This window comes from Sorex fumeus, unplaced genomic scaffold (genome assembly GCF_029834395.1).
Source record: "Sorex fumeus unplaced genomic scaffold, SorFum_2.1 ptg000122l, whole genome shotgun sequence".
Classification (NCBI taxonomy): domain Eukaryota; kingdom Metazoa; phylum Chordata; class Mammalia; order Eulipotyphla; family Soricidae; genus Sorex; species Sorex fumeus.
In genome coordinates this window covers 8,336,614-8,361,003 of record NW_026606179.1, presented here as the reverse complement: position 1 = coordinate 8,361,003, position 24,390 = coordinate 8,336,614, and the positions used below count along the sequence as shown (strand labels likewise).

At 60.8% G+C, this 24,390-nt stretch overlaps 5 protein-coding genes across 6 annotated transcripts; 1 reads left to right on the top strand and 4 right to left on the bottom strand.

Moving 5' to 3' along the window:
* Nucleotides 1-2,242: 2,242 nt before the first annotated feature.
* LOC130043497 (cytochrome c oxidase subunit 6B2) lies at nucleotides 2,243-5,294 on the bottom strand. The gene is made up of 5 exons (XM_056135821.1): nucleotides 5,276-5,294; nucleotides 3,788-3,874; nucleotides 3,195-3,695; nucleotides 2,497-2,597; nucleotides 2,243-2,390 (listed from the first exon to the last, which is right to left on the bottom strand). Exons 3-5 carry the CDS (start codon nucleotides 3,298-3,300, stop codon nucleotides 2,337-2,339), a joined length of 261 nt encoding a protein of 86 aa, XP_055991796.1. The 5' UTR covers nucleotides 3,301-3,695; nucleotides 3,788-3,874; nucleotides 5,276-5,294; the 3' UTR covers nucleotides 2,243-2,336.
* GARIN5B (golgi associated RAB2 interactor family member 5B) lies at nucleotides 5,254-9,269 on the bottom strand. Its single transcript, XM_056137222.1, has 9 exons — nucleotides 9,075-9,269; nucleotides 8,798-8,949; nucleotides 8,421-8,661; nucleotides 8,063-8,090; nucleotides 7,861-7,928; nucleotides 7,363-7,472; nucleotides 7,227-7,276; nucleotides 7,034-7,134; nucleotides 5,254-6,918 (listed from the first exon to the last, which is right to left on the bottom strand). Exons 1-9 carry the CDS (start codon nucleotides 9,222-9,224, stop codon nucleotides 5,254-5,256), a joined length of 2,565 nt encoding a protein of 854 aa, XP_055993197.1. The 5' UTR covers nucleotides 9,225-9,269.
* Nucleotides 9,270-10,393: 1,124 nt separating this feature from the next.
* Nucleotides 10,394-14,499, bottom strand: IL11 (interleukin 11). The gene is made up of 5 exons (XM_056135811.1): nucleotides 14,426-14,499; nucleotides 13,062-13,234; nucleotides 12,853-12,939; nucleotides 12,276-12,437; nucleotides 10,394-11,237 (listed from the first exon to the last, which is right to left on the bottom strand). The coding sequence occupies exons 1-5, from the start codon at nucleotides 14,430-14,432 to the stop codon at nucleotides 11,067-11,069; spliced, it is 600 nt and encodes a 199-aa protein (XP_055991786.1). The 5' UTR covers nucleotides 14,433-14,499; the 3' UTR covers nucleotides 10,394-11,066.
* Nucleotides 13,216-24,327, bottom strand: TMEM238 (transmembrane protein 238). 2 transcript variants are annotated; one of them, XM_056135816.1, is made up of 2 exons: nucleotides 23,580-24,327; nucleotides 13,216-13,234 (listed from the first exon to the last, which is right to left on the bottom strand). In XM_056135816.1, exon 1 carries the CDS (start codon nucleotides 24,118-24,120, stop codon nucleotides 23,587-23,589), a length of 534 nt encoding a protein of 177 aa, XP_055991791.1. In that variant the 5' UTR covers nucleotides 24,121-24,327; the 3' UTR covers nucleotides 13,216-13,234; nucleotides 23,580-23,586. The 2 variants fall into 2 exon arrangements, with proteins under 2 accessions (XP_055991791.1, XP_055991790.1); XM_056135815.1 differs by lacking the exon at nucleotides 13,216-13,234 and adding an exon at nucleotides 20,770-20,872.
* TMEM190 (transmembrane protein 190) lies at nucleotides 18,449-19,545 on the top strand. The gene is made up of 5 exons (XM_056137221.1): nucleotides 18,449-18,506; nucleotides 18,586-18,621; nucleotides 19,001-19,126; nucleotides 19,200-19,284; nucleotides 19,365-19,545. Exons 1-5 carry the CDS (start codon nucleotides 18,449-18,451, stop codon nucleotides 19,543-19,545), a joined length of 486 nt encoding a protein of 161 aa, XP_055993196.1.
* Nucleotides 24,328-24,390: the final 63 nt, after the last annotated feature.

The following is a 24,390-nucleotide window of genomic DNA, read 5'->3' as shown; positions in this document are numbered from 1 at the left end:
AGCCTCCTCAGAAGGTGCAGTCATTAAGAGGGACATGTGGGTGGGTGTCCACTGTGGGGAGACCTTCGGTCAGTCCTCACCAGCTCCAGCTTGCCTCACAGAAGTGCGCCCATTAGTGATGGTTCAACAAAAGCTTCCCCCCCCCACACACACACACCTAGCTGGGTGGGTGAAGTGGGGGTCAGAAAGGCATCGGAGGGGCTGAGACAGACCTGTTCTCGCCCTGGAGAGCCCTGCTTCCCTGTTTTGCAGATGGCTGGCATTTGTGGCTGCATATTCCTGGGTGTACTGTGGAATCCGCTTTGGCCCCTCTGTGCAGGCCAGCCACAGCAGGAAAGGGTGTGTGGAAGGAAAGTCAGAGGGTGCTGGGGCAGGACCCCTTTTACTGCACGCTGTTCAGCTAAGGTAGCTGGAGACAGGGAAGGGGAAATCCCCTCCTGAAGCACAGGGCTAACTTGTTCTGAGATCACTGGCTTCTGATAGGTGTCAGGTGTCAGCAGGGTGGCAGCAGAGTTGGGGGTGGCAGCAGAGATGGGGTGAGTTCTAGCTGGAACTGGCTTGGCCCTGCCCCCAGGGCTCCCATACCCGTAGGAGGGGCAACCGTCAACTCTCTCCCATCAGGGTAACAGGTCAGACACTGCCCACTAACCATGCCAGAGTCCCACTATCCCTATGCATGAAGGCCTGTTGGTGCTCTCTGACCCCTTTACAGTGTTAACACCCTGGTATGACTGCCCTGAGGCTGTGAGGCCAACTGGGCCCCCTGCAGGTTCACAGAGTCCTGCTGCTTTGTATGCAGAGGCCTATGATCCCACCAAGGGGTACCCTGAGGCCCTCTGGCATGCAACCTGTTTCTAGATCTTCAGATCTTCAGTCTCAACTTATCTGGGCTCTGAGAACTGGGAGCAGGGAGAGGGTAGTGACAGCTTCCCTGGGGGGGGCTGGGGGGTGGGGGAGCACAAGTGGTCAGGGGGGGTGACTGAGGGGGGATAGCAGGATATTTCTGGGTTACAAGGGATGGGAGCAGTACTAGGGGTCAGTGACCTGGGTCTCTAAGAATTCTGTGACTCAGGTGCTCTGCACTCCAATGCCACCCACACTCCAGTATCCCCCAACAGTGAATCTGTGACCCACCCCCGAACGCACATACATGGCTGCCTCTCAAGGCCAGGCTTCACTGTGCTTCCCAGTAAAGGCATCTCAGGTGGGGGTGGGAATGATGAGAGCAGTGTAGAGGACAGGGCATGGAAGGCTGTGGGGGAGGCCTGGGAGGTCCCCACCCCCCAAGCTCCCCTGGTCCTTTCTGGCATCTGCTTCATCTAGTAATAGAACACAGTTCTCGCCTCAGCGGGGAAAGCTGAGGCTCAGCAGGTGGAGATCTCAAGTGTCTTAGTAAAGCTGCTTTGATCCGCTTGACTTGGGGGCATCCCCAGCAGTGCCCAGAGCTTACTCCTGACCCTGCACTCTGGGGTCACTCCTTGTGGGGCTTGAGGCAACCTATATGGTGCAGAGGATTGAATTCAGATTGGCCTCATGCAAGCCAAGTGTCAGCTGTCCTATCATTCTAGCCCAAGGCTGCCTTTGAACTGAGCAGGGCTTGAGAGTTGATAGGGTGTCAGGGGGCACATCTGGTCCTGGGACTATCCCAAGAGAGCTCTGAGTCCACAGAATCTCATGGTGAGAGTGTGGGGCAGACACATGTGGCCAGAGCCTGCCGGTAGGAGGAGAAAGGGTAAGGCTACCCTGGCACTGTCAAGGGAGATGGGTATAGAACCTTGTCAGAGCAATCACAGGATAGGGACAAGGACATCCCGAGAGGGAAATGCAGAGGTTGGAGAGTCACAACTGGTGGTACAAAAAGACCCAAAACTCCTTGAAACTTAAGATGGTACAGGGCCAGGGGGCCAGACACAAGCAATCAAAAAGGCTGGAGGGGAGAGGTAGGGGAACTTGGGGGGGAGTGGGGGTGGCACGGGGGGGGGGGCGCGGCCTGACCCCACCCATCATGCTGCAGACTACTATCGTTGCCAGATCCATGTAAGTTTAAGAGCAGTTGGCCTCGAGAATCAAAGGACTGGTGATGGAGACAGCAGGGGGAGGCTGCAGCCTGAGGGGCATGGGAGCCGCTGGGGCTGGGTTCTATCCGGAGAGCAGTGTTCACAGCCCTCTCTGACCCTCTCCAAGGATCAGAACCCCAGTGTTCCCTTGGGGCAGACAATTAGAAGCAATGTCAGGCGCCACAAAGTTGTATTTGCAGCTTAAGGACTAGGGTAAGTATCCGGGCAGCGTGAAAGATGGCATCCGGGCTGAACCCTCAAAGGACCACGCGTGCTGCCTCAGATTTTGCCAGCGAAGGTCCCGTCCTGAATCTGCTCGGTCCAGCGTTGCACCTGGGAAAGAAGGGAAGCAGGGAGAGAGAAGGGTAGGAGGCAGGGGACGTCCTGCTCAGCTCGATTGGCCCTCCACCCGGACTCGAGTTCACGAGACTCTTCTCACCCAGCTCTTGGGGCACAACGAGCGGAACACATGTTGGTAATACAGGCAGGGCTCAGGGCTCTTGCCACGCCGATCCATGGCCTTCAGGCACCGATAGTAGTCTGCGGCGTGATGGGCGGGGTCAGGCCGCGCCCCCCGACGCCCTGCTCTGGTTCCCGCCCCGATCAATGTCTCCACCTTGACCAAGTCTGGCCTCCACGATTTGGCCCAGCTCGCTCCAGGCCAGTTCCACGCTCCCTCGGCTCAGACCAAGCCCCTCCCAAGAACACGCCTCCAAAACAGGCCACGCCTCTCCAAGATGCGATCTGCCGGGCCAGGGAACCAGCTCTGCGCGCCCGCACCCCGCCCCCTGTGGTTCAGTCACGCCCCCCTCGGGCGGGCCCAACCCTTCCGAGCCTGGCACGCTAGCCCCGCCTACCGACCCTTGGTCCCGGCATTCAAACCCTCCAGGCCCCGCCCACCTCCCTGGCCCCGCCCAAACGGGAGGCCCCGCCCACTAGTTGGTCCCGTCCCGGGTCCGTGAGGCCCCACCCGCCCTCGGCCCATCCTTCCAGGTGGGGCCCACGCGCCCGCCGCGGCCAGTCCCAACTCTCGCCTCAACGGTCTCCGCCCTCCCCGGAGTTCCGGAAACCGCTCCGCCTCTTCAGGTGGGGCGTGCTCTTCCTGCTCACCCCCTAAACTGGGGTGCGGGGTCTCACCCAGAAAGTTCTGGTAGCAGTTGCGGGTCTGATTCTGGTTAGGGAAACGGGGGTCGAAGGGCGGCGTTGTCCATTTCCTCCCGGAGGACTTCTGGGACTCACACATCTACAAAGTCTGTGGGGACCGGGCGTCTGTGGGCACTGGGGAGCCCCGCCCTCCCGGCGCCCGATCCACCACCCTGCCCTCACCTGTGGGAGTCCAGGAGTCGCCGGGGCGGTCAGCTGAGCTCGCGGCTCGGTCCGTAGTGAGGGGGTTCGCTTCTCCGAACAGGGAAGGAACGAGCCCCCGCCCCGATTGGCCGGGACCCCTCCCGGCGTGCGCGCGCACACAGGCACCCAGGCTACTGCACTCAGGCGTTTGGTTTAATCTTCGCGAAGCTGCGCCCCCGCGCGCCCCCCGGTCCCTGCCCCCAACATTTACACGTATAAACAGCTCTGATCTACCGCAGAGGGAGGGTTTTCCCGCCCGGCCTTTCAGCACCCTGCTTCTTACAGTGGGGCCTGCGGGTCGAGAGGAGAGAACGGGGCTGGGATGCGCTCCCACAACTCCAGCGCCAGACAGAGGCGGGTTCGGGGCACCGAGAGCGAGCTACCTGGCCGTGTTGCGCTGATCTGAACACTTGAGCCACTGAAGTCGGATTCTGGCATCCTGCTATTGCAGGTTCTGGAAACTCCGCGCTCTAGAGAGAGGTCCGGAGAGGGCTTTGCAGGGTGGGCAGCGAGGCGGGCTAAGTGCTCCTTATGTACGCCTGGGGAGGGTCTGGTTTTGCAGCAAGTGCATCATGAATGCAGTCCCTTCTCAGCAGCAGTCCAAGTGTACACACCAGCCTGAAAACCCTGATGATGCTGAGACGACCACCTCCCTCCTGTGGCATCAGGAGCCAAAAGAAGCCCCATACTTTATGCAGCACCTCCAGCCCCTGCCAACAAAGCTCTGGACATGCTGCATAGGCAACAGCCTCTGGCCATCATGGTCTGTTGACTTAGCATCACAATATCAAAGGGTACAGCACAGTGAACCCCCCACAAGCCTGTCCCATTGAGACCCAAGTAGCCTTTCGTCTCTTGCACAATCTACAGCTTTTACCCTGGTCCCTGGTCCCTGGCCCCTGGCCCTGGCCCTGGCCCCATTTTGTGCCCTCCTCACGCAATTGGCTGCAAACAGTGCTTGTCCACTGACATGCTGGAAGCAAGATGCCCAAAAGGGAAGCCAGGGGGCGGAAAAAGAAATACTGCAGGGCAATGACATTCTCACACATCCTCCTATGCCCAGTTTGAACCCCAGGCATTACATACAGCTCCCAGAGCACCACCAGAGGTCTATTCGTGAGCACAGAACGATGAAAGTCCTGAATGGGGCCAGAGTGACAGTACAGTTGGGAAGGCGCTTGTCTTGTGCACTTGGCTGATACAGATTCGATGCCCAGCACCCCATATGGTCCCCAGAGTCACCCAGGAGTGAAGAGCCAAGAGCACTGATGAGTGTACCCCTCAAAGAAACTCCCAAGCACTGCCAATTGTGCCCCCCATATAAATGAGGGGAAATGACCTGCCGGCTCCCGAGTTGCATCCTTTCACACACTCCTTACTCCCCAATTCCTCTGACTGCATGTCCTCCTCTGGGGTCATGGCAGCTCCTTCTTGGTCCAGACAGAGCACTCACCCTTGCCACAGACCTGTGACAGGCTTTTCCGTTGTCTCTCTTCCCTCTCCTTTAGGTCTTTGCACAAATGACACCACCTCCCTGAGTCTCTCAGGGCCACCCCATCAAAGTCCACTCTCCCCCACCTTGTCTCTCTAATGCACAACCCAGTGCTTTGTCTGTTCTTGTCCAAGACCCTCTCTTTAAGGTCACCTCTAGGGACACTTTATATGGGACTTTCCTTGCCAGAGAGAGGCCCCTGTGCACTGCAGCTCCACCCAGGTGCACTCAAGGAGCACATCTGCCCTCCTGCTAGATGCTGTATCCCGAGAGCCCTCCCCCCCACTCTGGCTACACAGGCACTCTGTGCTGTTGGCCCCTCTGAATCCCACTGGAAACAGAACTGATGGCATCAACTCAGCCACCAACCCTCAAATACCTGTGGAGCAAAGGCGCAGAAGCTCCTAAATTCTGTCCAGGTGACTCGTCTTTCTGTGGCTCCATCTCCTCCTTCGCCGTGGCCAATTCCTTCTTGCTTTCAGGTGCCTCGTTTTTCTGTGCCTCTGTCTCCTTCACAGTGGTCAATTCCGTCTTGCTATGCATCTCCGTGAGTGACCGGAGGAAGAAAGTCTGGGAGCTGGAGCCCACCGTGGCCACAACGGACTGCGGGGACTCAGGCTTCGGCCCCTGGGAGCCTTTCTTGAAATGGGACACCCTCTCCTTCAACTGGCTGATGGGGGTCTGTGAGGTGGGAGTGGGGGGAACCTCCTCCCATGTGGACTGGGGCAGAGGAATGGGTGCCTTGGAGATGGGCATCTTTGGGCCAGGGGCGACCCCCCGAGCATGAGAGGGCGGGGCGGGAGCCTCTCCCTGGTCTCTGGGCAGGTCCTCCCCTGTCCCTATGGAAACCGTGTTGCCCTCCTGGGCTTTAGAGGCCAGCAGCACCGTCTTCGTGAGCAACCTGGGCGACCTGTCCTTCAGGGAGTTCTGGCCCTTCATGGACACAGCTCGCAGGTGGGCAACAGACAGCCAGTACGGCGCTGTGGACTCACTTGGAGCTGCCGTCTGCTGGTCCACTGACTGGGCCATGATGATGAGTTTGGCCATGGCCAGGCCCTCAGCAGAGAAGGGTCTGCCCTGCTCTAGTGGGGCCACGGCCAGCACTGGACGCTTGTCCCACTTCTGGTGCTGTGCGCATGGCCAGAAGCCAGTCCTATCCATGTAGGTCTTTCTTGGGGCGCCAAGCGCCTCATCTCCCATCCTCCCCTCAACATTCTGGCCCTCCAGGTTTTGCCCCTGCCCACGGTGGGGTGGCAGTGCCTCCAATTCCACCACCGACCTGGGCGAGGGCCTGAGGGCAGGGGGCGCCCACTTGCTCCTTGCCTCTGGGGGCCCTTTCTTCTTGCCCCTCTGCTCCTTATCCTCCTTGTTGCTACTCAGAACCTGTTGATTCACACAGGCCTTGCTGGGGGGGGAGGCCTCAGGGTGCCGGCTCCTTGCCCACAGCCTTGAGGTGGCCTGGAAGGCTGATTTCTGCTTGTTGGAGAGGTAGCACGCCCCCTTGTGGTGAGCATCCACCCTGTGCGGCTCAGAGGGTTCAGGGCCCTTCAGGAGCACAGGCCTCATGGACAGCGCCTTGTGTGATGGGCAGGGTAGGTCCCGCTCTTTCCGGAGGGCCGATACAGGCAGGGCCTTCTGGGCTGGGGCTTTCTGGGACTGGTCGAGGAGCACAGGTGCGTTGTAGAAGGTGGTGGGCACAGAAGGGGTCTTTCTCATGGGTGGTGCTCCCGTTTTCTTCAGGGGCCTAGACAGCCAGCCCTTGTCTAGGTGCTTATGGGAGTGGGGGATGGGCTTGGTCTCCTGGAAGGCAGGAGAGTCTGCAAACTGGTCCAAGGAGGAAGAGGTCACGCTGCTGGATTCGGGGTCCATGAGCTCCTCCAGACCTTGCTGCCACAGGTGTCGATTGAGGTGGTCATAGGAGCCCAGCATGGACAAGTCGTGCTTGTTGGGTGGAATGCAGTGCTCTGAGGGTTCCACTAAACCCCCCATGGAGCTGATGTTCTTGTCATCAGGGGGGCCGACCTGTAGAAGAGGAGAGGAGAGAGGCAGATGCGGAGAGGAAATGTGAATCCAGAGGAATCCCACATCCCCAGCCTTCCACCCTCACTCCAGGAATGCCGGCCCTCTGCCCTCAGACCGGGAGACCCCCCTGGGGTCTAGGTGCCTTGGTCGAGGACTGTTTGTTGATGGTGTCGGAGACAATGCTAAAGATGGTCTGGATGGTGACGCTGTGTTTTTCTGGGGATAGGGTTCAGAACACAGTCTGAGTGCGCCCAAAAGGCACAGAGCTTTGGGGCTTGTCTTGGAGATGGAGGGAGAGGTGCTCTCACCGGAAACTTGGACATGGCGCTGAGATGTAGGCAGGTAGACACCTGGAGACCTGGAGATACAACAGAGCGGGAAGCTGGCAGTTCCATGCCAGGTCCCCATTCTTTACCCCAATCCTCAGGCCAGCACCCCGCCTACGCCTTCTCTTCGCCTTTCTTCTTGGTGGTCTTGGGCTCCTCCAGCTTTTGTGACCAAACGAGAGGCACCGAGTCGCCCACTGCCTGGGACCTGAACCTGCGCTGGAGTGTCTGCAGCTCGAAAGAGGAGGTAGGTGGCGTCAGCAGAACTGGCCCTCCCGTGACCCCGCCCACCACCCTAGGCCCCGCCCACACCTGCCTGTAGGCCCTCCCGAGGCCCCGCCCATAGTCCCTCCTAGACCCCGCCCACATCTCTCAGAGTTGTTCTGAGACCCCCCCACAGACTCTCCCAGGACCCTCACGCGGCCCCTCCCACAGCCCCTCCAGGGGCCTCCCGTGGTCCTGCCATGAACCTGCCCACAACCCCTCATGGCCACGCCCACGTGTCATCCCACTGACCTTTATGGCTCCGCCCTTGGCCCCTCCCATGGTCCCTCTTGGCCCTCCCACTGACTGGACCTGTCCATGGACGCTCCCTCTGACCCTTGTGGCCTCTCACCTTGACCTTCCTCTGTCTGTGTGGTGATGCCAGCGCCGAGAACGGAAAGGTGGGCTCCAGGACCACCGCTGCAAGGAGAGGGGGTGCTGAGTCGGGGATGCGGGAAGACTATGGCAGAGGATACTGCAGTGGTCTAAGCTGGAGGAGGAGGGCATGCAGAGACAGAGACCCTCAACAGCGCCGATGTTCACAGCCAGCTCACCTGAATGTTTGCAGGGGTCCTCCTGATCCTGCCACAAGGAAAGGGTGTCAGGGGCTACCAACCCCTGCACCTACTGCTATTCCCTCTCACATCAGAGGGACCCCACCTGCTTTAGAGCAAGGAGTCCAGACCCATGCCCTCCTCCCTCAGACCCAAGGTCCAGAACCCCAACCCTCCTCCCTCAGATCAAGAAATGCAGGCCCCAACCTCCCTTAGACCCAGGCCTTCAAACTACATTGCCAGGGACCCTGGCTTCAGACCCCCCTGCTGACTGCCTGTGGAATCTAGAACCATACACTGCCCGTCCCTGCACAGGGCAGCTTTGATGATGAGGGCGGTGGGGGGACAGGAACCGCACCTGGAGGCGCCAAGTAGAAGGGGGAGCGGTGGTGAGGTTGAGGTCCACTTGGGGGGCCCAGGCAGGGGCTGGCTCCTGCAGCTGGTGGATGAGGCGGATCCAGCGGTTGAACAGGAAACTTGCCTCACGGCTAGGAGCGTCCAGCTCGAGGTAGTAGTAACGGCCAGTGACCAGGCGCAGCTTCAGGCGCCAGGTGGCCAGTTCGTGCACGTACAGGTGTGCCAGGCCCAGCGGTATCATCCTGGGGGGGCCGGAGAGAGGTGGGCGGGGCAGGTTGGGCTGGGCCCGGGCGGGAGAGGGGACAGGGGTGGGGCCGGAGGCGGGGCCGGGAGAGAGGAGAAGGGGGCTGGGGCGTGCCGAGGGCGGGCGGACGGCACCTGGTGAGGACCAAGCTGGGGTGTTCGCGGTCCGGGGGCTGGCCGATGAGAAGCAGGTCGGGCAACAGGAGTCCAGGCAGGGAGGCGGCCACGCCTATGGTCACCCTGTTGGGCCGGTGGTGCACGTAAACGGGGCACCCTCTGTTGGTCACCTGCAGGCCAGGGAGAGGGGCTGGGACGACCCTCGTATTTCAGGCTTTCCCCACCCCCGCGGCACCAACCCCTGCACTCCACTGCCGCAGGCCCTGCCCTCCCCCCCAGCCGGGATGCCGGGAACCTGGACAAAGTTACTCTCGAACATGGGCAGCGGGCCGAGGGGCAGGTACTCGCCCTTCTGCAGGGTCTTCTGCAGCTCGCCGAGGATGGGGACCCACTTCGGGGTTCGAGGGAGTGATTCCAGGAACCGTGATTTCCAGAAGCGGTTCATGGTGGCGGCGGAGAGTTGGGGGGGGGGGTCTCCGAGGGGCAGGGAGTTAGGGACTCCGCGCCGGGCGGGACCTGCCCGCCCTCCCGCGCCCCCCAGCCCTCTCGGCCCCTTGGGCTTCACCGGGCGCCTGCCTGGGAGTCAGAGGAAGGACTCGCAGGGCTCGGCCCCTGCGGGGAGTCGCGGGGGCAGGGGAGAAGCCGTCCCGGGGGCTTTGTGACCTCACCGCACACCCGCGGAACTCTTTGGGCGGAGCGGGAAGGGCGCCCTCCTCTGGCTACATGCGAAGTGTAGGGGTGGCGAGGGGATTGAATCAGAACCATGGCCCAGCCAGTGTGGGTGTGTGGGGGGTTCTGCTTGGCTATTGGAAGTGGGTCATGCAGGGCTTTCTGTCTTCCCTCCGGAAGGCCCTGAATAGAACCTCATGGCCAGTGTCCTCTCCTGACCCTCCAAAAGAACTGCAATTCACCACTGTGGGTGCTGGAGCAGGCACATCCCTTCTTCCAACGGTTGCCATTGCTTTGGATTTTGGCTTTAGGGCCACACAATGGCCACACACTCCTTTGGGGCAGTGTTAAGGGATCACCCCTGGTCCTGTGCTCTGGGATCACCGCTCAGGATCACTGCTCAGGATCACTACTTGGGATCACTGCAGGGGGAACCAAGGATTGAACGGATCAGCTCATGCCAAACAAGCACCTGACTGCTGTACAGTCTCTGGCTCAGAGTTATCTTAATCTCTTGAATTTTAATTACAAAGGGGCACCAGGATTAGGGAGGAGATAAATCATGGTTTCTCATGCCCTCTCCCACAGACAGTTTTTTACTCTGTCACCTGTAACGTGGTGGGTGGCAGGTTAGAGGATTTAGGGTCTCATTAGCAAAACCCCACTCAGGGCCCAATGTGGGGAGTTGGGCTTGCTAGACCATCATTCTAAAAATAGTGTTTATTATTATTATCTTTTAAAAATGGTGTCATGCAAAATACATGGTCGTGGCCAGGATTCTGGAAATACAAACACCCAGAACAGAAGTCCCCACCATCCCATCCCCGCTGGAACCCATGCCTTCAGCAGCCACATCTGTGTCCTTGCAAGACTTTTGTTTCTCAGCCCCGTCCCGCCGAGGGATGTGGGGTTTCAGGTTGCTCTCGGGGTCACAGTGCCTGCAGGATGGATGTGGATGGCCGGAACAATGGCTCGCCTGCTTGGGATCTGCAGGCTCTCCGATCTGTTGTAGCAAACTAGACTGCAACAAACCACCTTTTCCTCGGAGTATACCTTCTGAAGACTTTCTGGAACCTTTCATCAGATGTTTGCTGGGTGCCTACTACGTGCTGGGCATCACAGGAGGCTCCAAGCCTGCCTCCTGGAGCTCCTGGTCTCAGAGCGGGGTGGGGGCTCATGGCCCTGAGTGCCCCACCTCCCCACCCCTGTGGACAAAAGGGCTCTGCAACTGGCGGTCTCACATCATCACCCCAGTCTCATGCGCTTGTCCGAAGGCCCAGGCCTCCTTTCCCATCCCCGCCCTTCCAGCCGAGCAGAAATTGAATTAAATAAATAATATACCAGTTCCTTCCCAGGGGAAGGGCCACGGGGACAGTGTATCAGGCTTCCAACAGATCCAAGAGCCTGTGACCCAGATCCCTCCGCAGGGGACCCCTGAGTACACCTGTCTCCTCCCCCCAATTAAATAAATAAGTATAAATAAGACACAGATGACCTGCCAGGGTCTCCTGGAGGGTCTGCTGATAACAAGGCGAAATAGTGCAGGGGTCCTAACTGCCACACCCCGAATAAATAAATAAATAAAGATCTGGCTCCAGTGGCTGGTGGCTCAGGCCGGTCACAGCCGCATCCTCAGGAGCAGCAGGCCCCTCACGGCCCAGTCCAGGGTGAGGTGCAGGCCCCCCAGGATGGCGTGTGCTGCACGGACACCTCCCCAGGCAGAGGCTGGGGGTGCCAGGGGGGGCACCAGCGGGTCTGGGGGCACCTGCGCCAGTGCCAGGCTGGATATCTGCGGGAGAAGACAGTGGTCAGCAAGAGGTTAGGAGTACATGAAGAGGGTCTTGGGGAAGTGGTGCTGGGGGTCCTGGTTATAGACTTGAGAACCTCCCATCCCCCATATGATGGTGAAGGGTCTGTCCAGGGTCATCTTCAGAAGCTGGATTGAGAAAATTAGAAAATTGAGACTGGTGTGGTTGAAAGACCCAGGATGGGCCTTGGGGTGGGCATGACTGGCAGTGGGGGACTCCAGGGCCAGTTCTCACTGCCCAGTTCTCTTGGGGCAAATTCAAGGACCAAGGTGAGGGCTGGGCCCCGTTTGTGGCTGGCCCAGTTGGGAGCTGGACTCTGAGGCCCATCTGGGTGAGGCTGGGACTGGGGTTCTGGTCTATAAGTTAGGGTTTTGGGTTTGAAGGCACCTTCTTGGGGAATCTTAGGGAGGTTGACACCTGTCTAGTTGCTGTCTATTGATCTTGCCACCCCCGTTCCAGTAAAAACAACATGATTCAATGACCCTCTGGAAATCTGCTTCCAGCAAAGAAAAGGAAGCGCCAACAAGTGAACCAAAACTTTAGCTCACCCTGCCATTCAGGCGCAGCCTTGGGGACATCATCACTCCCTGAGGAAGTCCTGGTCTAGAGGCTTCTGGTCTGAGATTTTAGGGCACCAGAGCTATGGTCTTGGAATCCTGGGCTGCTCAACTCAGGTGTCAGGCTGACACTGATGCCCAGCTATGGTCAGCACTGCCCAGATGCCCCATGGACTGTGGCATTACTCTGATTCCCACCAGTTGTGTGTGTTGAGTTCTAGGAAATAAATTTCTAGGACTTGGATTTGTAACTGCCAAGTGTCCCAGTAGGGTTTGGATCTGCCATGTTGGAGCTGAGGGGGCATGTTGGGGTCTTGGTCTTGAGTGCAGGCTTACAGGTCCCAGACAGGAATGTGGGGCTGGAGCTTTGGTGTCCTAGGGAGACCCTAACGGGGTCTCCAAGCAGCCTGGAGGGTCCCAGGTATCAAGCCTCAGGGATGTGGATCTCCGTTAGGGGCCTACCAGGAGCTGCAGCCGGCGCAGCAGCCGCTCCAGTCGCATCTGTAGGGCACCCAGCTCTGGCTCCAGGCTCCGCAGGGAGGTGCCTCCCACTCGGCGCAGCCACTGCACGTGGCGCAGGTAGGAGAGTAGGTCTGCGCGCAGCCGGGACAGCACACCCGGGACCTGCAGGGGTGACAGCGAGGGACTCCAGCCGCCTCTACCCTGAGCCCCTTCCTTCCTCTCCCCTGCCAAGCTCCACGAGCCTCTCCTCCTCTTCCAGCCTTTTCTCTGCCTCCCTCCCCTTCTTTCTTCTCCTCCTCTCTCCTGCAAAGCTCCAACAACCTGCCCTCCTCCCCTTTACTCTCCCTCCTCTCCCCTCCCTACCAAGCTCTGAGCCCCTCTTTTCCTCTCCCCTGCCCACCCTGCAGGGCTCCAAGTCCCTCCCCTTCTCTCCTCTCCTCTCCCTGGCAGAGTTCAGAGTCCTTTTCTTCCTTTCCCCTCCTCTCCTCTCCTCTGCAGAGTTCCTCTCCCCCATCTCCCCCCCCTCCCATCTCTGTCCCATAGGAGTCCGAGCCCCTCCCCCTCTCCCCTCTCTCACCTGCAGAGCTCCTAGTGCACCTGCACTCATGGCCAAGGTGGGCAGTGAGTCTAGATTGTGATCTCCATCGGCTGGGAATTTGTCTCTCTGGGGAGAAAGCAGCTGTGAGGGGGAAGCTGACCCATTTCTGGGGGTCCCCCATGTCCCCAGGCCTCTGTAGAAAGCTCAGAAGGTCCACGGGCACCCCTACAGGTCACTGTGGCTCCTACCAGCTGGGAGGCCAGCTGCCGCGTGTCAGCCAGGAGGGCTCGGGTCAGGAGGACGATGCTGTCCAGCTCCACTCGAGGGTCGGAGGAGGCCCGGGGCAGGCCTGGAGGCGGCCCTGGGGCAGCAGCTTCATCTGGCTTCAGGCTCAGCATAACCAGGACCAGGCAGCAAACACCTGAGTGAGAAAAACCAGAAAGGCTGATGATGAGGCTGGAGGCTCTGGACTGGGGTCTGAGGGAAGAGGAGCTTAAGGGTCTCAACTATTGGGTCTGAGGGAGGAGGCGCTAGAGGACTCTTGGGTCTGAGGGACAAGACAAGGCTGAAGGTCTGGACTCCTGGATCTGCCGGAGGAGAGGGATGTCTCAATTCCTGGATCTGAAAGAGGAGGCTGGAGACTTGAACTCTTGGGTCTGAGGGAGAAGGTTGAGTGGTTGGGGGCGGGGCCCGGACTCCCGGATCTGAGGGAGGAGGCTGGGGGCGTGGAGTGCCCGGGTGGCCGCCCAGGGCAGGTCGCAGGGCCTGGCGGGCTCTGCTCCACTCCGCCTGCCCCACCCGTCGGAGCAGACGCGGCCCGGGGCGGGTAGACGGGCCGGGCGTCTCCCGTCCGCCCCCGGACGCCGGAATCTGGGCCCCGGGGCGGGGCATGAGGGGCGAGGCACAGGCCAGAACCTGCCCCCTCCCCGGGCCGGGAGCCCCAGCCGGACTGAGGCGGCCAGGGCCCTCGGGACGCAGAGGGAGGGCCGGACCCCTCGGCGGCAGACGGCCCGGGGCTCCGCGACGCGCCACGTGGGCCTCGTGGGCCGCGTGCCGTGCGGGGCGAGCCGGGCCGCAGCAGGGCGCGGGCTAGGGCCGGGCACCCCCGAGAGTGGGCACCGCCGCCGCGCCCCCTCCCCTCCCCGGCCCCGCCCACCCCGACAGCCAATCAGCGCCCCCCGGGCCGCCGCGCTCCGCCGCACACCCCCAGCCCGCCCCCTGGTCCCCTCCCGCAGCCGCCAGTGCGCACCCCCGTGTCTCTCCGCGGCGTCTCCCCCTGGCCGCCCACTCCTTCACCCCCGGGGGCTCTCTGCCTCAGTTTCCCTCCCGGAGCCTCTCTGGCGGCGTCCCTGGGTGCGAGAGTCCCGGGGACTACCCGGAGGTCCGCTCCTGAGGATGCCCACATCTGCCTTGTTGGGGGACCCGTCGAGGGACACTATCGCTTCTGCCGGTCTCTTGTCCAGGCCCTCGCACTGCCCCTCGTCCCCTCAGGCGGTGCCTAGCTACCCGCTCCGTCTGTCCCGTCAGGGGGTCCATCTCTGACTTCCCCTCCTCGCGGTGGGGGTCCCCCGCACCCTCCCTGCCCGCCCCCCATTAACTTGAAGCCACTTACTGTTCATGGCCCCGCAGGGCAGGGGTCCCCTGGGCAGGAGGCGGGGAACCCTTTAACCCTCCCCTGTCCACTGCAGGGTGCCCCGGGGGTCAGCTGGGCCTCGGCCTGGGGAGGGGAGGCATGTGCGCGGGGAGCAGGCGCCCGGCAGTGCGGGAGTGTGCCGCCTGGGGGTTATATAGGGGGCCGGGGCGGGCGGGCGGGGGGCAGGCGGCAGGGAGGGCGCCTGACACATTCTGACTCACCCTCCCCCCGCCTGCCTTTTCCATTCACACGGAGCCGGCAGCCGCGCAGCGCTCACGCCTGCTCAGCGGACGGCGCGGAAGGAAAAGTTGGAAAAGTTGAAAGGGAAAGGGGGGGGGGGTCGGAGAGGGGCTGGTGAGGTCATTGGCGTCCCCTCCCTCCACCTCCTCCGCCGGCTGCCCCGCTGGATCGCTGGGGCCCTGTTGTGAGTGGGGTGGGGGGACCCCCGTCGGGCAAGGGACGGAGAGAGCCAGAGAGAGAGCTGACCTGGGTCGGGGGGACAGGCATGGGACGGTGAAGGCTTCAGGGGGCCACCTGGGAGACACTCACAGCAACTCTGGCAGCAAGACAGAAAGTCAGGGCACTGAGCTAGGGGGACACGGACGCTCAGGGCAGCTTTGCCAGTTTGCGGTCCCGCCCGGGGCAGGGAGCAGAGATGCCAGGAGGCTCCAAGCACGTGGCAAGGTGGGCAGAGCTAGACAGATTTGTAGAACGCCAAAGAATGGGGATTCTTGAAGGGAGCCATGGCAGGGGCAGAGGAAACGGAGAAACTGAGGCAGGGTCCTGAAGACCAAGAGCTCAGGGAAGCAGAGATGGGGATGCTGAGATGTTGGGGAGTCCTGGGCCAGACACAGGGATGAAAAGGGGAAGAAACAGGAAACCTTCAGTCACTCAGCGACTCACCCCTGCCTCAGTTTCCTCAACTGTGAAATGGTGCCACTTGGGGTGGGGTGTAGGAGTCTTGGGGCCGGGCATAGCTCCTCAGTAAACAGGACTCAGCCCCCTTTAGTCACAGTCTCCCCTCCACACAGGGGCAGCAGCTGGTGGGGAGTCCAGCGGGGCTCAGCCTGGAGCTCTGGGGCTGACAGGGATTGGGGAGAAGGAGGGGGCAGCAGCTTCAGGGGACCCAGAACACTGTGACAGAAGCTTGAAACCCAGCAGCAAGATGCCAACGGGAGCCAGAGATCCCAGGTTTGCCCAGGTTGCAGGGGACAGGAGGGAGGCAGACAAAAGGTGACAGGGCTGCCACGGCCCCTGCTGGCAGCTGGCACATCCCTCTCCCCCACACCGCGGTGTGGGGGCACAGACTCAGGGGCCTCTGGGAGGTGAGGTCACAGCCCCCTGTGCGGGACATGACTTCATCGCCGCAGGTAAGTTCCTTCCCCCGGCCAGCAGAGCCCTTCCAGACCCCCCGGGGCCTCTGCAGCTCAGTGCCCTTGGGGCCCCAGACCTCGGACCACTAGGTCTCCACCCTTTGGGGGGTCTGTTTCCGGCTGAGTCAGTGAGGGGGGCCCCAAGGTTGCGTCAGTAAGGGGAGAACTGACGTAGCCCCCCCCCACCAGTGTGACCAGCCAAGGTGACTCAGGCCACCAGCCTGGGGGATGGACTGACCCGAGGGGATGGGGGACAGGGCAGCCAGCCAGGAATCATGGGGGCTTCCCTAGCTTCAGGCAGGGGCCAGTTTCCAGTCTCCTCCCTCAGACCCGGGGTCCAGATCTCCCAGCCTCTCCTCCCTCAGATCCAAGAGTTCAGACCCCCGGCCCCTCCTCCCTCATACCCAGGAGTCCAGAGTCCCAATCCCCTCCCTCAGATCCAGGGTCCAGTCTGCAGCCTCCTCCCTCAGACGTAGGGTCCAAACCCCCAGCCCCTCCTCCTTCAGACAGGCATCCAGAATCCCAGCCCCTCCTCCCTTAGACCAGGAATCCAGCTCGCCAGCCTCCTTCCTCAAACTAGAGGTCCAAGCCCCTAGTCCTTCCTCCCTCACACTCAGTAGTCCAGACCCCCAAACCCTCCTCCCTCAGATCTGGTTTCCAGTCCCCAGACCGTCTGCCTTGAGGCCTGCTGGTCTAGACCTGCAGCCCCTCCTCCCTTAGTCTTGGAGGCTCAGGCTCCCAGCCTTCTCCCTCACACCCAGGTCCCTGTTCCTAAAAGTGCAGAATCCCGTGGGATGTGCTGGGGGGGTCAGTGTCCTGGGACCACAGTCCTGGCTTCAGAAACAGGGAGAGGCGGCAGGAGTCGGGGTATTGGGACTCCTGGGTCTTTCCTGGTGGGGACACCAGGGTACTTGTGTGGAAAAACATGGTGTGACGGAGGCAGGTGAGGAGCAGCAGGCAGTGGCCACGCATAGAGAGAGCTGCAGTCATGGGTGAGTAGGGGTGCAGGGCAGGGCGGGGCTCCCAGGTGGGCAGGGAACTGTGGGGGAACCTGCAAGGCGGGGCGGCTGTGGTGAGGTCAGCAGGTTCAGGGCTGTGTGTGTCCGTCTGTCTGTCCCTGGGGGGTCCTGTCTGGCCTCTGGGGGGTGACGGGTGGGGGCAGGCGGGCTGCAGAAGCTGCCCAAACCTGTCATTAGCGGTGAGAGCCATGACGGCTGGGGGGGGCCCATCCCACCCCGCGGTCCCTGGCGCCCCGCCCCCACCCCTTCCTTGATCCCTGAGGAATCCAGGGAATTGCGAAGTGGGTCCAGATGATGTTGACACAGGAAATGGTCAGCAGCTGTGTGGCCTCAGCTCCGCAGCCCACTGATCCCCCGACCCCCTGCCAGGTCCCTCTGACAGGGTGAGGCGCTCAGCCACGTGTATGTGAGATAGAGATGCGTCAGCAGCTTGCCCCCACACTGACGGGGTCGTGGATTCCCCACCCCGCCACTGCTTTCAGATCCCCAACTCCCTTACCCCTCAGACTTAGACCCCAGGGCACAGTTCTCCTCCTTTCTCAGACCCAGAAGTCTAGGTCCCCAGCCTCCTCCCTCAGACTTAGGGGTCCAGGCCTCCCAGTTCTTGCTCTCTAACTCAGGTGTTTACTCCCATCTCCCTGTACCCCAAAATTCACTCCCTAGGATTGCTGAGGCCCTTCTCACTGTGTAGGGGTAAAGCTGCGCATGGCCACACCGACCCCTACTCAGGCTGTTCCTTCTGGACTATGGGGAGTCACTCAAGCTTGAGGGGGTCTCCATTTGCACCCCCTCTTGCCTGTAAGGTCTCTGAAGAGTTCTGGCAGGGGATACAGGGAAGTCTGGGGTTTGGGGAAACTAGGGCAAGTCCACTGACTGGGGGCTTAGTACCAGGTTCTCATGGCCTGTGGATTGCTGGGGGCTTCCCGAACAATGGGGCTCAGTGAGGCCCCTCAATCAGTTGCTAGAAGAATCGTGGCAGCCAGTTCTCGAACTGAGGTGTGAAGCCATGTATTCTCAGCAACTCAGCTCTCGGTTTGTGAGTTTGGGGCTACACCTGACCATGCTCAGTGGGCACTCCTGGCTCTGTGCTCAGAGAGCATTCCTGGTGGGGCTGTGCAAGGTCTCCTCACTGTGCTCTCTCCAGCCTCCTCAGCATTCTTTTTTTGGGGGGAGGAGGAGCACATCCGTCAGTGCCCTGGGATTACTCCTGGCTTTGTGCTCAGCGATCACTTCTGGCAGGCTCATGGGACTGTATGGGGTGCCCGGGATTGAACCTGGGTTGGCTGCATGCAAGGCAAACACCCTCCCCCCGTCCCATCACTCTGGCCCAGCATTCAATTTCTAAGCCCATCTCTTGAGGCTCCCCCAGTTATGAGGAACCCCCACCTCCACCCCGAGGCTCTCTCCTCCTTGCTGCTAAGAAGGCAACTCCATAGCAACCAGGTGGCCAGTCCAGTATGACCTCCCTTCCTTTCCCCCATTGCTGAGGGAGCTCCCTGGCAACAGAACTCAGACTATTGGGGGGCAGGCGGGTGGGGCCAGGCTGGTTGCTGGGGTGATGGCACTCAAGGTCTTTTCCCACAGAGGCCCCAGGGTGCTGGGGAGGCGACATGGTGGGCTCTGGGATCCCCGCTTTGGGCCTCTTCCTGCTGATGCAGAGCTCCGCAGGTGAGGGCAGTGGGTGCAGAGTGACGAGTGGGTTGTCTCCTTCTCTGTACCCCCCAGCAATACCCCCTTTCTTTCCCAGAGGCGAATGGAATCCAGGGATTCTTCTATCCGTGGAGTGAGCAGTGGACAAAACCGGGTCATTCAGGGACAGGGACCTCAGATTAAAATCCTGAGTCTAAGGGCATTGGGGCTAGGGGTCTGGACTCCTGAGTCTGAGGGAGGAAGCTGGAGGTTTGGACTCCTGGGTCTGAGGGAGGAGGCTGGGGGTTTTGGACTTCTGGGTGTGAGGGCAGAGGGGCTGGACTGTGGGTCTGAGGGAGAAAGCTAAGGGTCTGGACATCTGGGTCTGAAGGAGGAGGCTGGCGCTTGGAGCCCTGGATCTGAGGGAAGAGGCCCTGGGTCCTGTGGTTACCACTAGGCAGGCATGGGACATTGCCCTCTGAGCCCCGAGGCTAGGTCCACAGTGTCGAGGTTCTGCTGGTGCTGGTCCCCAGGCTGTGAGGGAGATGTTTGGGACCGAGAGAACTGTGGGGGTCAGGCTGCCATTGAGAACCCCAACCTGTGCCTGCGTCTCCGATGCTGCTACCGAGACGGAGTCTGCTACCACCAGCGACCAGATGGTGAGTGGGTCTGGGGAGGCTCCCGCCAGGGTGATAGGTGCTCTGGCTGGGTCTCACCACCCTGTTCGTGCAGAGAACATGAGACGGAAGCACATGTGGGCGCTGGGCTGGACGTGTGGAGGCCTCCTCTTCCTCATCTGCGCCATCTGCGTAATCTGGTGAGTGGGGTGGCAGTGGGGAGTGGGGTGGCAGGGTATGGGGCATGAGCAGTCAGGCTGAAGGTGTCCCTCCCTGTCAGGTGGGCCAAGCGCCGGAACCTCCTGCACCTCCCTAAGTTCCTGCAGGGCAGATACGACATTTCCAAGACGGTCTCTCTGCTGTCCAAGGACCGAGTTTCCAGCGACAAAAAGATGTCAGAGTCACCCACAGACGCTGAAGGGGAAGGGACGGAAGGGGCTGATGAAGGGGACGATGATTAGGAGGACCCCTCAATACACACAGAGCGCATAGCCTTGTAGTGTCCTTCCCGACAGTCCTGGGAGATTGTGCAGCAGGGGGCGCATGTTCCTGGCCCCGTGTGCAGGTGTGCACGTGTGCGCATTTGTGCATGTGTGTGTGTTGCAAAGGGCCTGGGCGAGCATGGGTATCAGGTTTGTAATTATGGGAGGGGGACTGTGTAAACGGTAAAGTTTCTGGAATAAGAGATGAGAGAGGGCTCTGCAGTGGGGACGAAACCAAGCTGATGGTGGGGGGCGGGTCCTCAAATTGCCAGGAGGGGCCCAGCTGAGTGAGGGTTCTCAGCTGTAGTCATGAGGAGTGTACGTGGAGAGGAGCAGGTGAGAGAGTTGGGAGACAAGTGGCAGGTGGCCAGGCAGAAGACCCGAGAGAGTGGTTGGGTTAGGGGGCTTGAACTGAGCTGTGAGGTGGGGGATGAAGGCGGGGGGGGGGGGGCGGGGAGCAGGCTCTGCCCTGGAAAACACACCCTCTAGCTGCAGTGGACTCACAGCCTCTGACACACCCCACCTTGGGGCCCTGCTCCAGCCATCGGTGGCGCTTCCCAGACAGCCTCCAGACAGAACCTGAGTGGAATAGGGTGTAGGGGACACCTCAATGCCAAAGGCCTCTGGACTGACTCCTCCATGGGGTGGTTTTACAGGCACATCTGCACCCTGTCCAGTCCCTCTCTCTCCACCTCTCCTTTCAGTGGGTTTGCAGCACCCTCCTGGGTATTCCCCCAAGTAAATAACCTCATGTCTAATTTGGCCCCTGGGACAGAGCGGTAGCACAGCGGGGCAGGGTGTCCGCCTTGCACGTGGCCAACCCAGGTTCGATTCCTCCATCCCCTCTTGGAGATCTCGACAAGCTACCGAGAGTATTCCGCCCTCACGGCAAAGCCTGGTAAGCTACCCGAGATGTATTCAGTATGCCAAAATCAGTAACAACAAGCCTCACAATGGAGACGTTACTGGCGCCCGCTTGAGCAAGTCGATGCACAACGGGAAGACAGCGCAGACAGTGCAGTGCTTTGTGGAGGAACCCAAGTATGGGGAGCCTGGGCTAACAGGGTAGGTCTGGGCTCAAGGTAGGGAGTGCCATGCTGTTTCTGCCCGCTGGGGCATGACCAGCTGAGCCCCCACTGGAAGGCAGCTCGAGAGTCCAGTTGCAGCTAGCCACTGCACACCCCCAGACAGATACGCAGGAGGCGCTGTGACAGGAATTGTTTATCGGGGAGCAGGGGCTGGGGTGTATGGGTCGCTGGATGGTGCACAGCTCGATCTGGTCCCGCCAGGTGGGGCGTGAGGTCACCTGCAGGAGGGGAACGAGGTTAGTAGTGCCCGGTCTGGAGGTCGGGGAGGGAGCACTTTCTGTTACCCCCTCCTGCTCTGACACATGTCCATCCTCCATCTTTCGCCCATTTACCCCCCACTTTCAGAGATGGTGGTAGGGTCATGTGGGCCTTTCCAGAAGTGGGGACCGAGACAGGGAGAGATAGGAAACAGGTGATGGGCAACAGGGACTCTGGGACAAAGGAGCCGAGAGACAGAGAAGGGCAGGTGTGGCGACATAGACAAGTGAGGAGGGAGGTTCTGCCTGGTGACAGTCCTTAGCGTCCCTGAGGGAGTGGGGAGGCTGGGCTGGGTGCCTAGTTCCCTGTGAGAATCCAGCTCTCCTGTCCTTCATGGGCGCCCCCTCAGCAATGAGGAGTCTGTCCACTATTTTTGTAGATTTACATTAGGCTCCCCCTGGCTCCCGGAAGCAGACCCTCCTGGAAGTGAGGGGCAGTGGCTGGATCAGGCTTTAAGCTAATAGATGAGTTTTCAGGGTCCCTAGAGCCATAGGTGCTTATTTCTGTTTCATTTTATTTTGGGGCCACACTGGGCAGCAGCAGTGCTCAGAGACTATTCCTAGCTGTGTTCAGGAATTCTGGTGTTGATGGTAGACTAGATGCAGTGCCATAGGGGGATTTGAACCCTGGTAGGTGGAATGCCAGGCACATGCCTTAACTCGTTTCTTTTGTTTCTTTTTTTCTGGGGGGGGGGGGCAGAAAGGGCTGAGTCTCTTACCTCTATTTGTGACTTTTTGTTTTGTTTTGGATCACACCCTGTGGTGCTCAGTGCTCACTCCTGGAGGGCTCAGGAGAATCTTAGTGGTATCAGGGCTAGAATCAGGATGGCTGAGCTGTGTGCAAGGCAAGTATCCTTCCCATGTGCTATCGCTCTGGTCTCTTTTTGTGTTATTAAAAAATTTGGAGCCAGCCAGAGCAATAGTACAATGGGTAGGGCATTTGTCTTGCACGAGGATTACCCAGGGTCAATCCTCAGCATCTCAAATGGTCCCCTGCAGGAATTCCTGAGTGCCAAGGCAGAAGTAAGCCCTGAGCATTGCTGGGTATGATCCCCCCCCAAAAAAAAATGGGAGGGGAGGCCTGCTCAGCAGTAATAGTGTGTGTGTGTCCACTGATACTTATCCCCTTGGTAAGGATATACGCTTGTAAGCAGACCTGACAGTGCCACTTGCTCTGGACCACAATTGTGGGCAGGGCAGGGTGGGTGGCTGGGCGAACTCAGGTACTGGAGCAAATGCACATGCACACACAGACATACCTAGCCCTGGGAGCTCTCTCCCCAGCTCTCTCGCTGCGTTTTCTGCCCAGTGTGTTACTCCACCCTTCTCTTCAGCATGGGGCTATTCACCCTTTCTCAGGGTGCCCCTTTGGAACCACAGAACATGTGGCAACTGGTGGGATTATTTTCTGAGAACAGAATGGAACTAGGATTGCTCTGGATACAGTCAAGAGAGATTAATTCATTATTTGTAGAATCTCAGCACATTGGGGCTTATTTGTTTTTTTTTTTTGGCCACATCCAGTGAACTCAGCGCTCCCCTCCCCAACACTTGGTGGTGCTCAGGGCTTCTTCCTGGTTCTGCATTCAGAGTCACTCCTGGCAGGGCTTGGGAACCTATATGGGTGGCAGGAATTGAATCTGGGTCAGCCTCGTGCAAGGCAAGAGCCCTTCTCAGTGTGCTATAGCTCTGGTCCCTACGGGGCTACTCTCGACACTGCTCAAGGATCACTCAGCGGTGCACAGGGGTCCATGTTCTGGGGCTGCCACCCACGTCTCCCCTTTGCAATGCCTGCACTGCAGCTCTGTGCCTGGGCCAGGATTTAATATCTTTAAGTTATTTTTTGTTTGAGGGCTGCCCCTGTGGTGCGCGGGGATTAGTACTAACTCATTGCCCCCTCCTGGTGGTGCTCACCGTGCCTTGCCAGGTTGATTGAACCTGGCTTCTCCAGCTCTCTGAACTATCTCCCCAGTTCAAGGTTTAATTGCTTTATAGATTTCCCCCATCTGAGGGCTGGGCTCTGTCACTCAAATGTTGCTTCTTCTGCCTGTTCCTGCAGCCACCAGTGAACCCATCCACCCACCTCTCTTTCTGTATCTTCCTAGCCCACACCACCCATTCACGCTGAGACACACACGCCAACCCAGACCCCACCCCCCCCACCCCCCCATCCACCCATCTGTTTTCTGGCTGTCTAGGCGTTTCCCTGAACATCAATCTCAGACTTCCTCAATTCACTCTGCTAGGAAACACTAAGAACAAAGGCGCCAGAAACTTTCGGGAGACAAGGGGCGCCTGCTTCCTGGGAGACACAATAGCGGAGATCCTTTAGACCCCGCTGGCCTGGAAGAGTGAAGAGGAGGAGCAGGACGAGGGGAGAGGGAAGCCGGCTGTCGCTGCATTAGAGAGGCAGAGAGCCGGAGGCCAGGCGGCAAGGGGCTGAGCCAAAGGGTACCCGGGGATCCCCACAGCCTCTGCGCCCGGGAAGATGCTTAGAAAAGAGGATCGGGAGGACCCCTCCGTCCCGCTGGCTCCCTCCACGCCCCTCAGACAACTTTTCAGGAGGGGCGCTCGGGGAGCGCTGGCGCCCGGAGCTGCCATCGTCCCATGCCTCCGCTCTGTCCCTACCCCGTCGCCCCTCGTTCTCCACCCCCAGGCCCCTCCTCACCTGGGGCTCACTCAGGCCCGGCTCCTGCCGGCCCCGGCCCGGCCTCGAGCGCGGCGAGCTGCAGGCGCACGCGACGGGAGTTGGCGGCGGGCAGCGGGGACGCGCGGGCGGCGCGGCGCGGCCCGTGGGCTCCGGGCAGGGGGCGCGGGCCAGAGGCCGGGGCGGGCGCCGACCAGCGGCGGGAGAGCTTGCGCGCCAGGCGGGCGAGGGCGGAGGGCCGCAGGCCGTAGTCGCGCTCCAGCTCCTGGCGGGAGATCTCGATGTTGCCGGTGTACCAGAGGATCCAGCCCAGCAGGCTGAGGAAGACCAGCAGCGCGCCCGAGTAGATGAACAGGTCCCCGAAGTCGCGGCCGCGCACCTGCAGCTGCGCGAACACGCCGGTCAGCAGCGCCGCCATGCCCGCCACGTCCAGCGCCACCGCTAGTAGTAGCGCCGCGCGGCAGCGCCCCAGCCCTAGCGCGGGCCCCGACGCGCCAACCGGGGCCGCCGGGGGTCCCGCCGCCGAGCCCTGCACCGCACCCACCGCCGGCGCTGCCGCCATGGCCCTACTGTGCCGCCGCCTCCGAGAGGGCGGCCCGGGGTGCGGGCCCAGCCCGGGGCGGGGTCAGGGGCCGGCGCCAGGTGCGCCCGAAGGCCGGCCGGTCACCTGAGCCCGGCGGGGTGAGTGAGGCCCGGCCTGCGGGGGGTCAGGATGGCGAGGCCTGGTCAGTGCAGGCGATGGCGCTGCGGGCCCGGGGCCGGGGGACCATGCCTTCTGCCAGGACAGGCCCCCGGCGCCGCGCCCGCCACCAGCAGGCCACCAGCGGTCGGG

Coding starts and splice junctions, on each gene's coding strand:
- TMEM238 (XM_056135816.1), bottom strand. CDS start 24,120: ATGGCGGCAGCGCCGGCGGTGGGTGCGGTGCAGGGCTCGGCGGCGGGA.
- GARIN5B (XM_056137222.1), bottom strand. CDS start 9,224: ATGAACCGCTTCTGGAAATCACGGTTCCTGGAATCACTCCCTCGAACC. Junction 8,950..9,074: donor TCGAGAGTAACTTTGTCCAG/GTTCCCGGCATC, acceptor CCTGGCCTGCAG/GTGACCAACAGAGGGTGCCC. Junction 6,919..7,033: donor GACCCCAGGGGGGTCTCCCG/GTCTGAGGGCAG, acceptor CCTCTTCTACAG/GTCGGCCCCCCTGATGACAA.
- IL11 (XM_056135811.1), bottom strand. Junction 12,940..13,061: donor GGCAGCTGGCCTCCCAGCTG/GTAGGAGCCACA, acceptor CTTTCTCCCCAG/AGAGACAAATTCCCAGCCGA. Junction 11,238..12,275: donor TGCGCCGGCTGCAGCTCCTG/GTAGGCCCCTAA, acceptor CTTCTCCCGCAG/ATATCCAGCCTGGCACTGGC.
- TMEM190 (XM_056137221.1), top strand. CDS start 18,449: ATGGTGGGCTCTGGGATCCCCGCTTTGGGCCTCTTCCTGCTGATGCAG. Junction 18,622..19,000: donor GGGATTCTTCTATCCGTGGA/GTGAGCAGTGGA, acceptor GCTGGTCCCCAG/GCTGTGAGGGAGATGTTTGG. Junction 19,285..19,364: donor TGCGCCATCTGCGTAATCTG/GTGAGTGGGGTG, acceptor CCTCCCTGTCAG/GTGGGCCAAGCGCCGGAACC.
- LOC130043497 (XM_056135821.1), bottom strand. CDS start 3,300: ATGTGTGAGTCCCAGAAGTCCTCCGGGAGGAAATGGACAACGCCGCCC. Junction 2,598..3,194: donor CTGCTACCAGAACTTTCTGG/GTGAGACCCCGC, acceptor ATCACGCCGCAG/ACTACTATCGGTGCCTGAAG. Junction 2,391..2,496: donor CGTTGTGCCCCAAGAGCTGG/GTGAGAAGAGTC, acceptor CTTCTTTCCCAG/GTGCAACGCTGGACCGAGCA.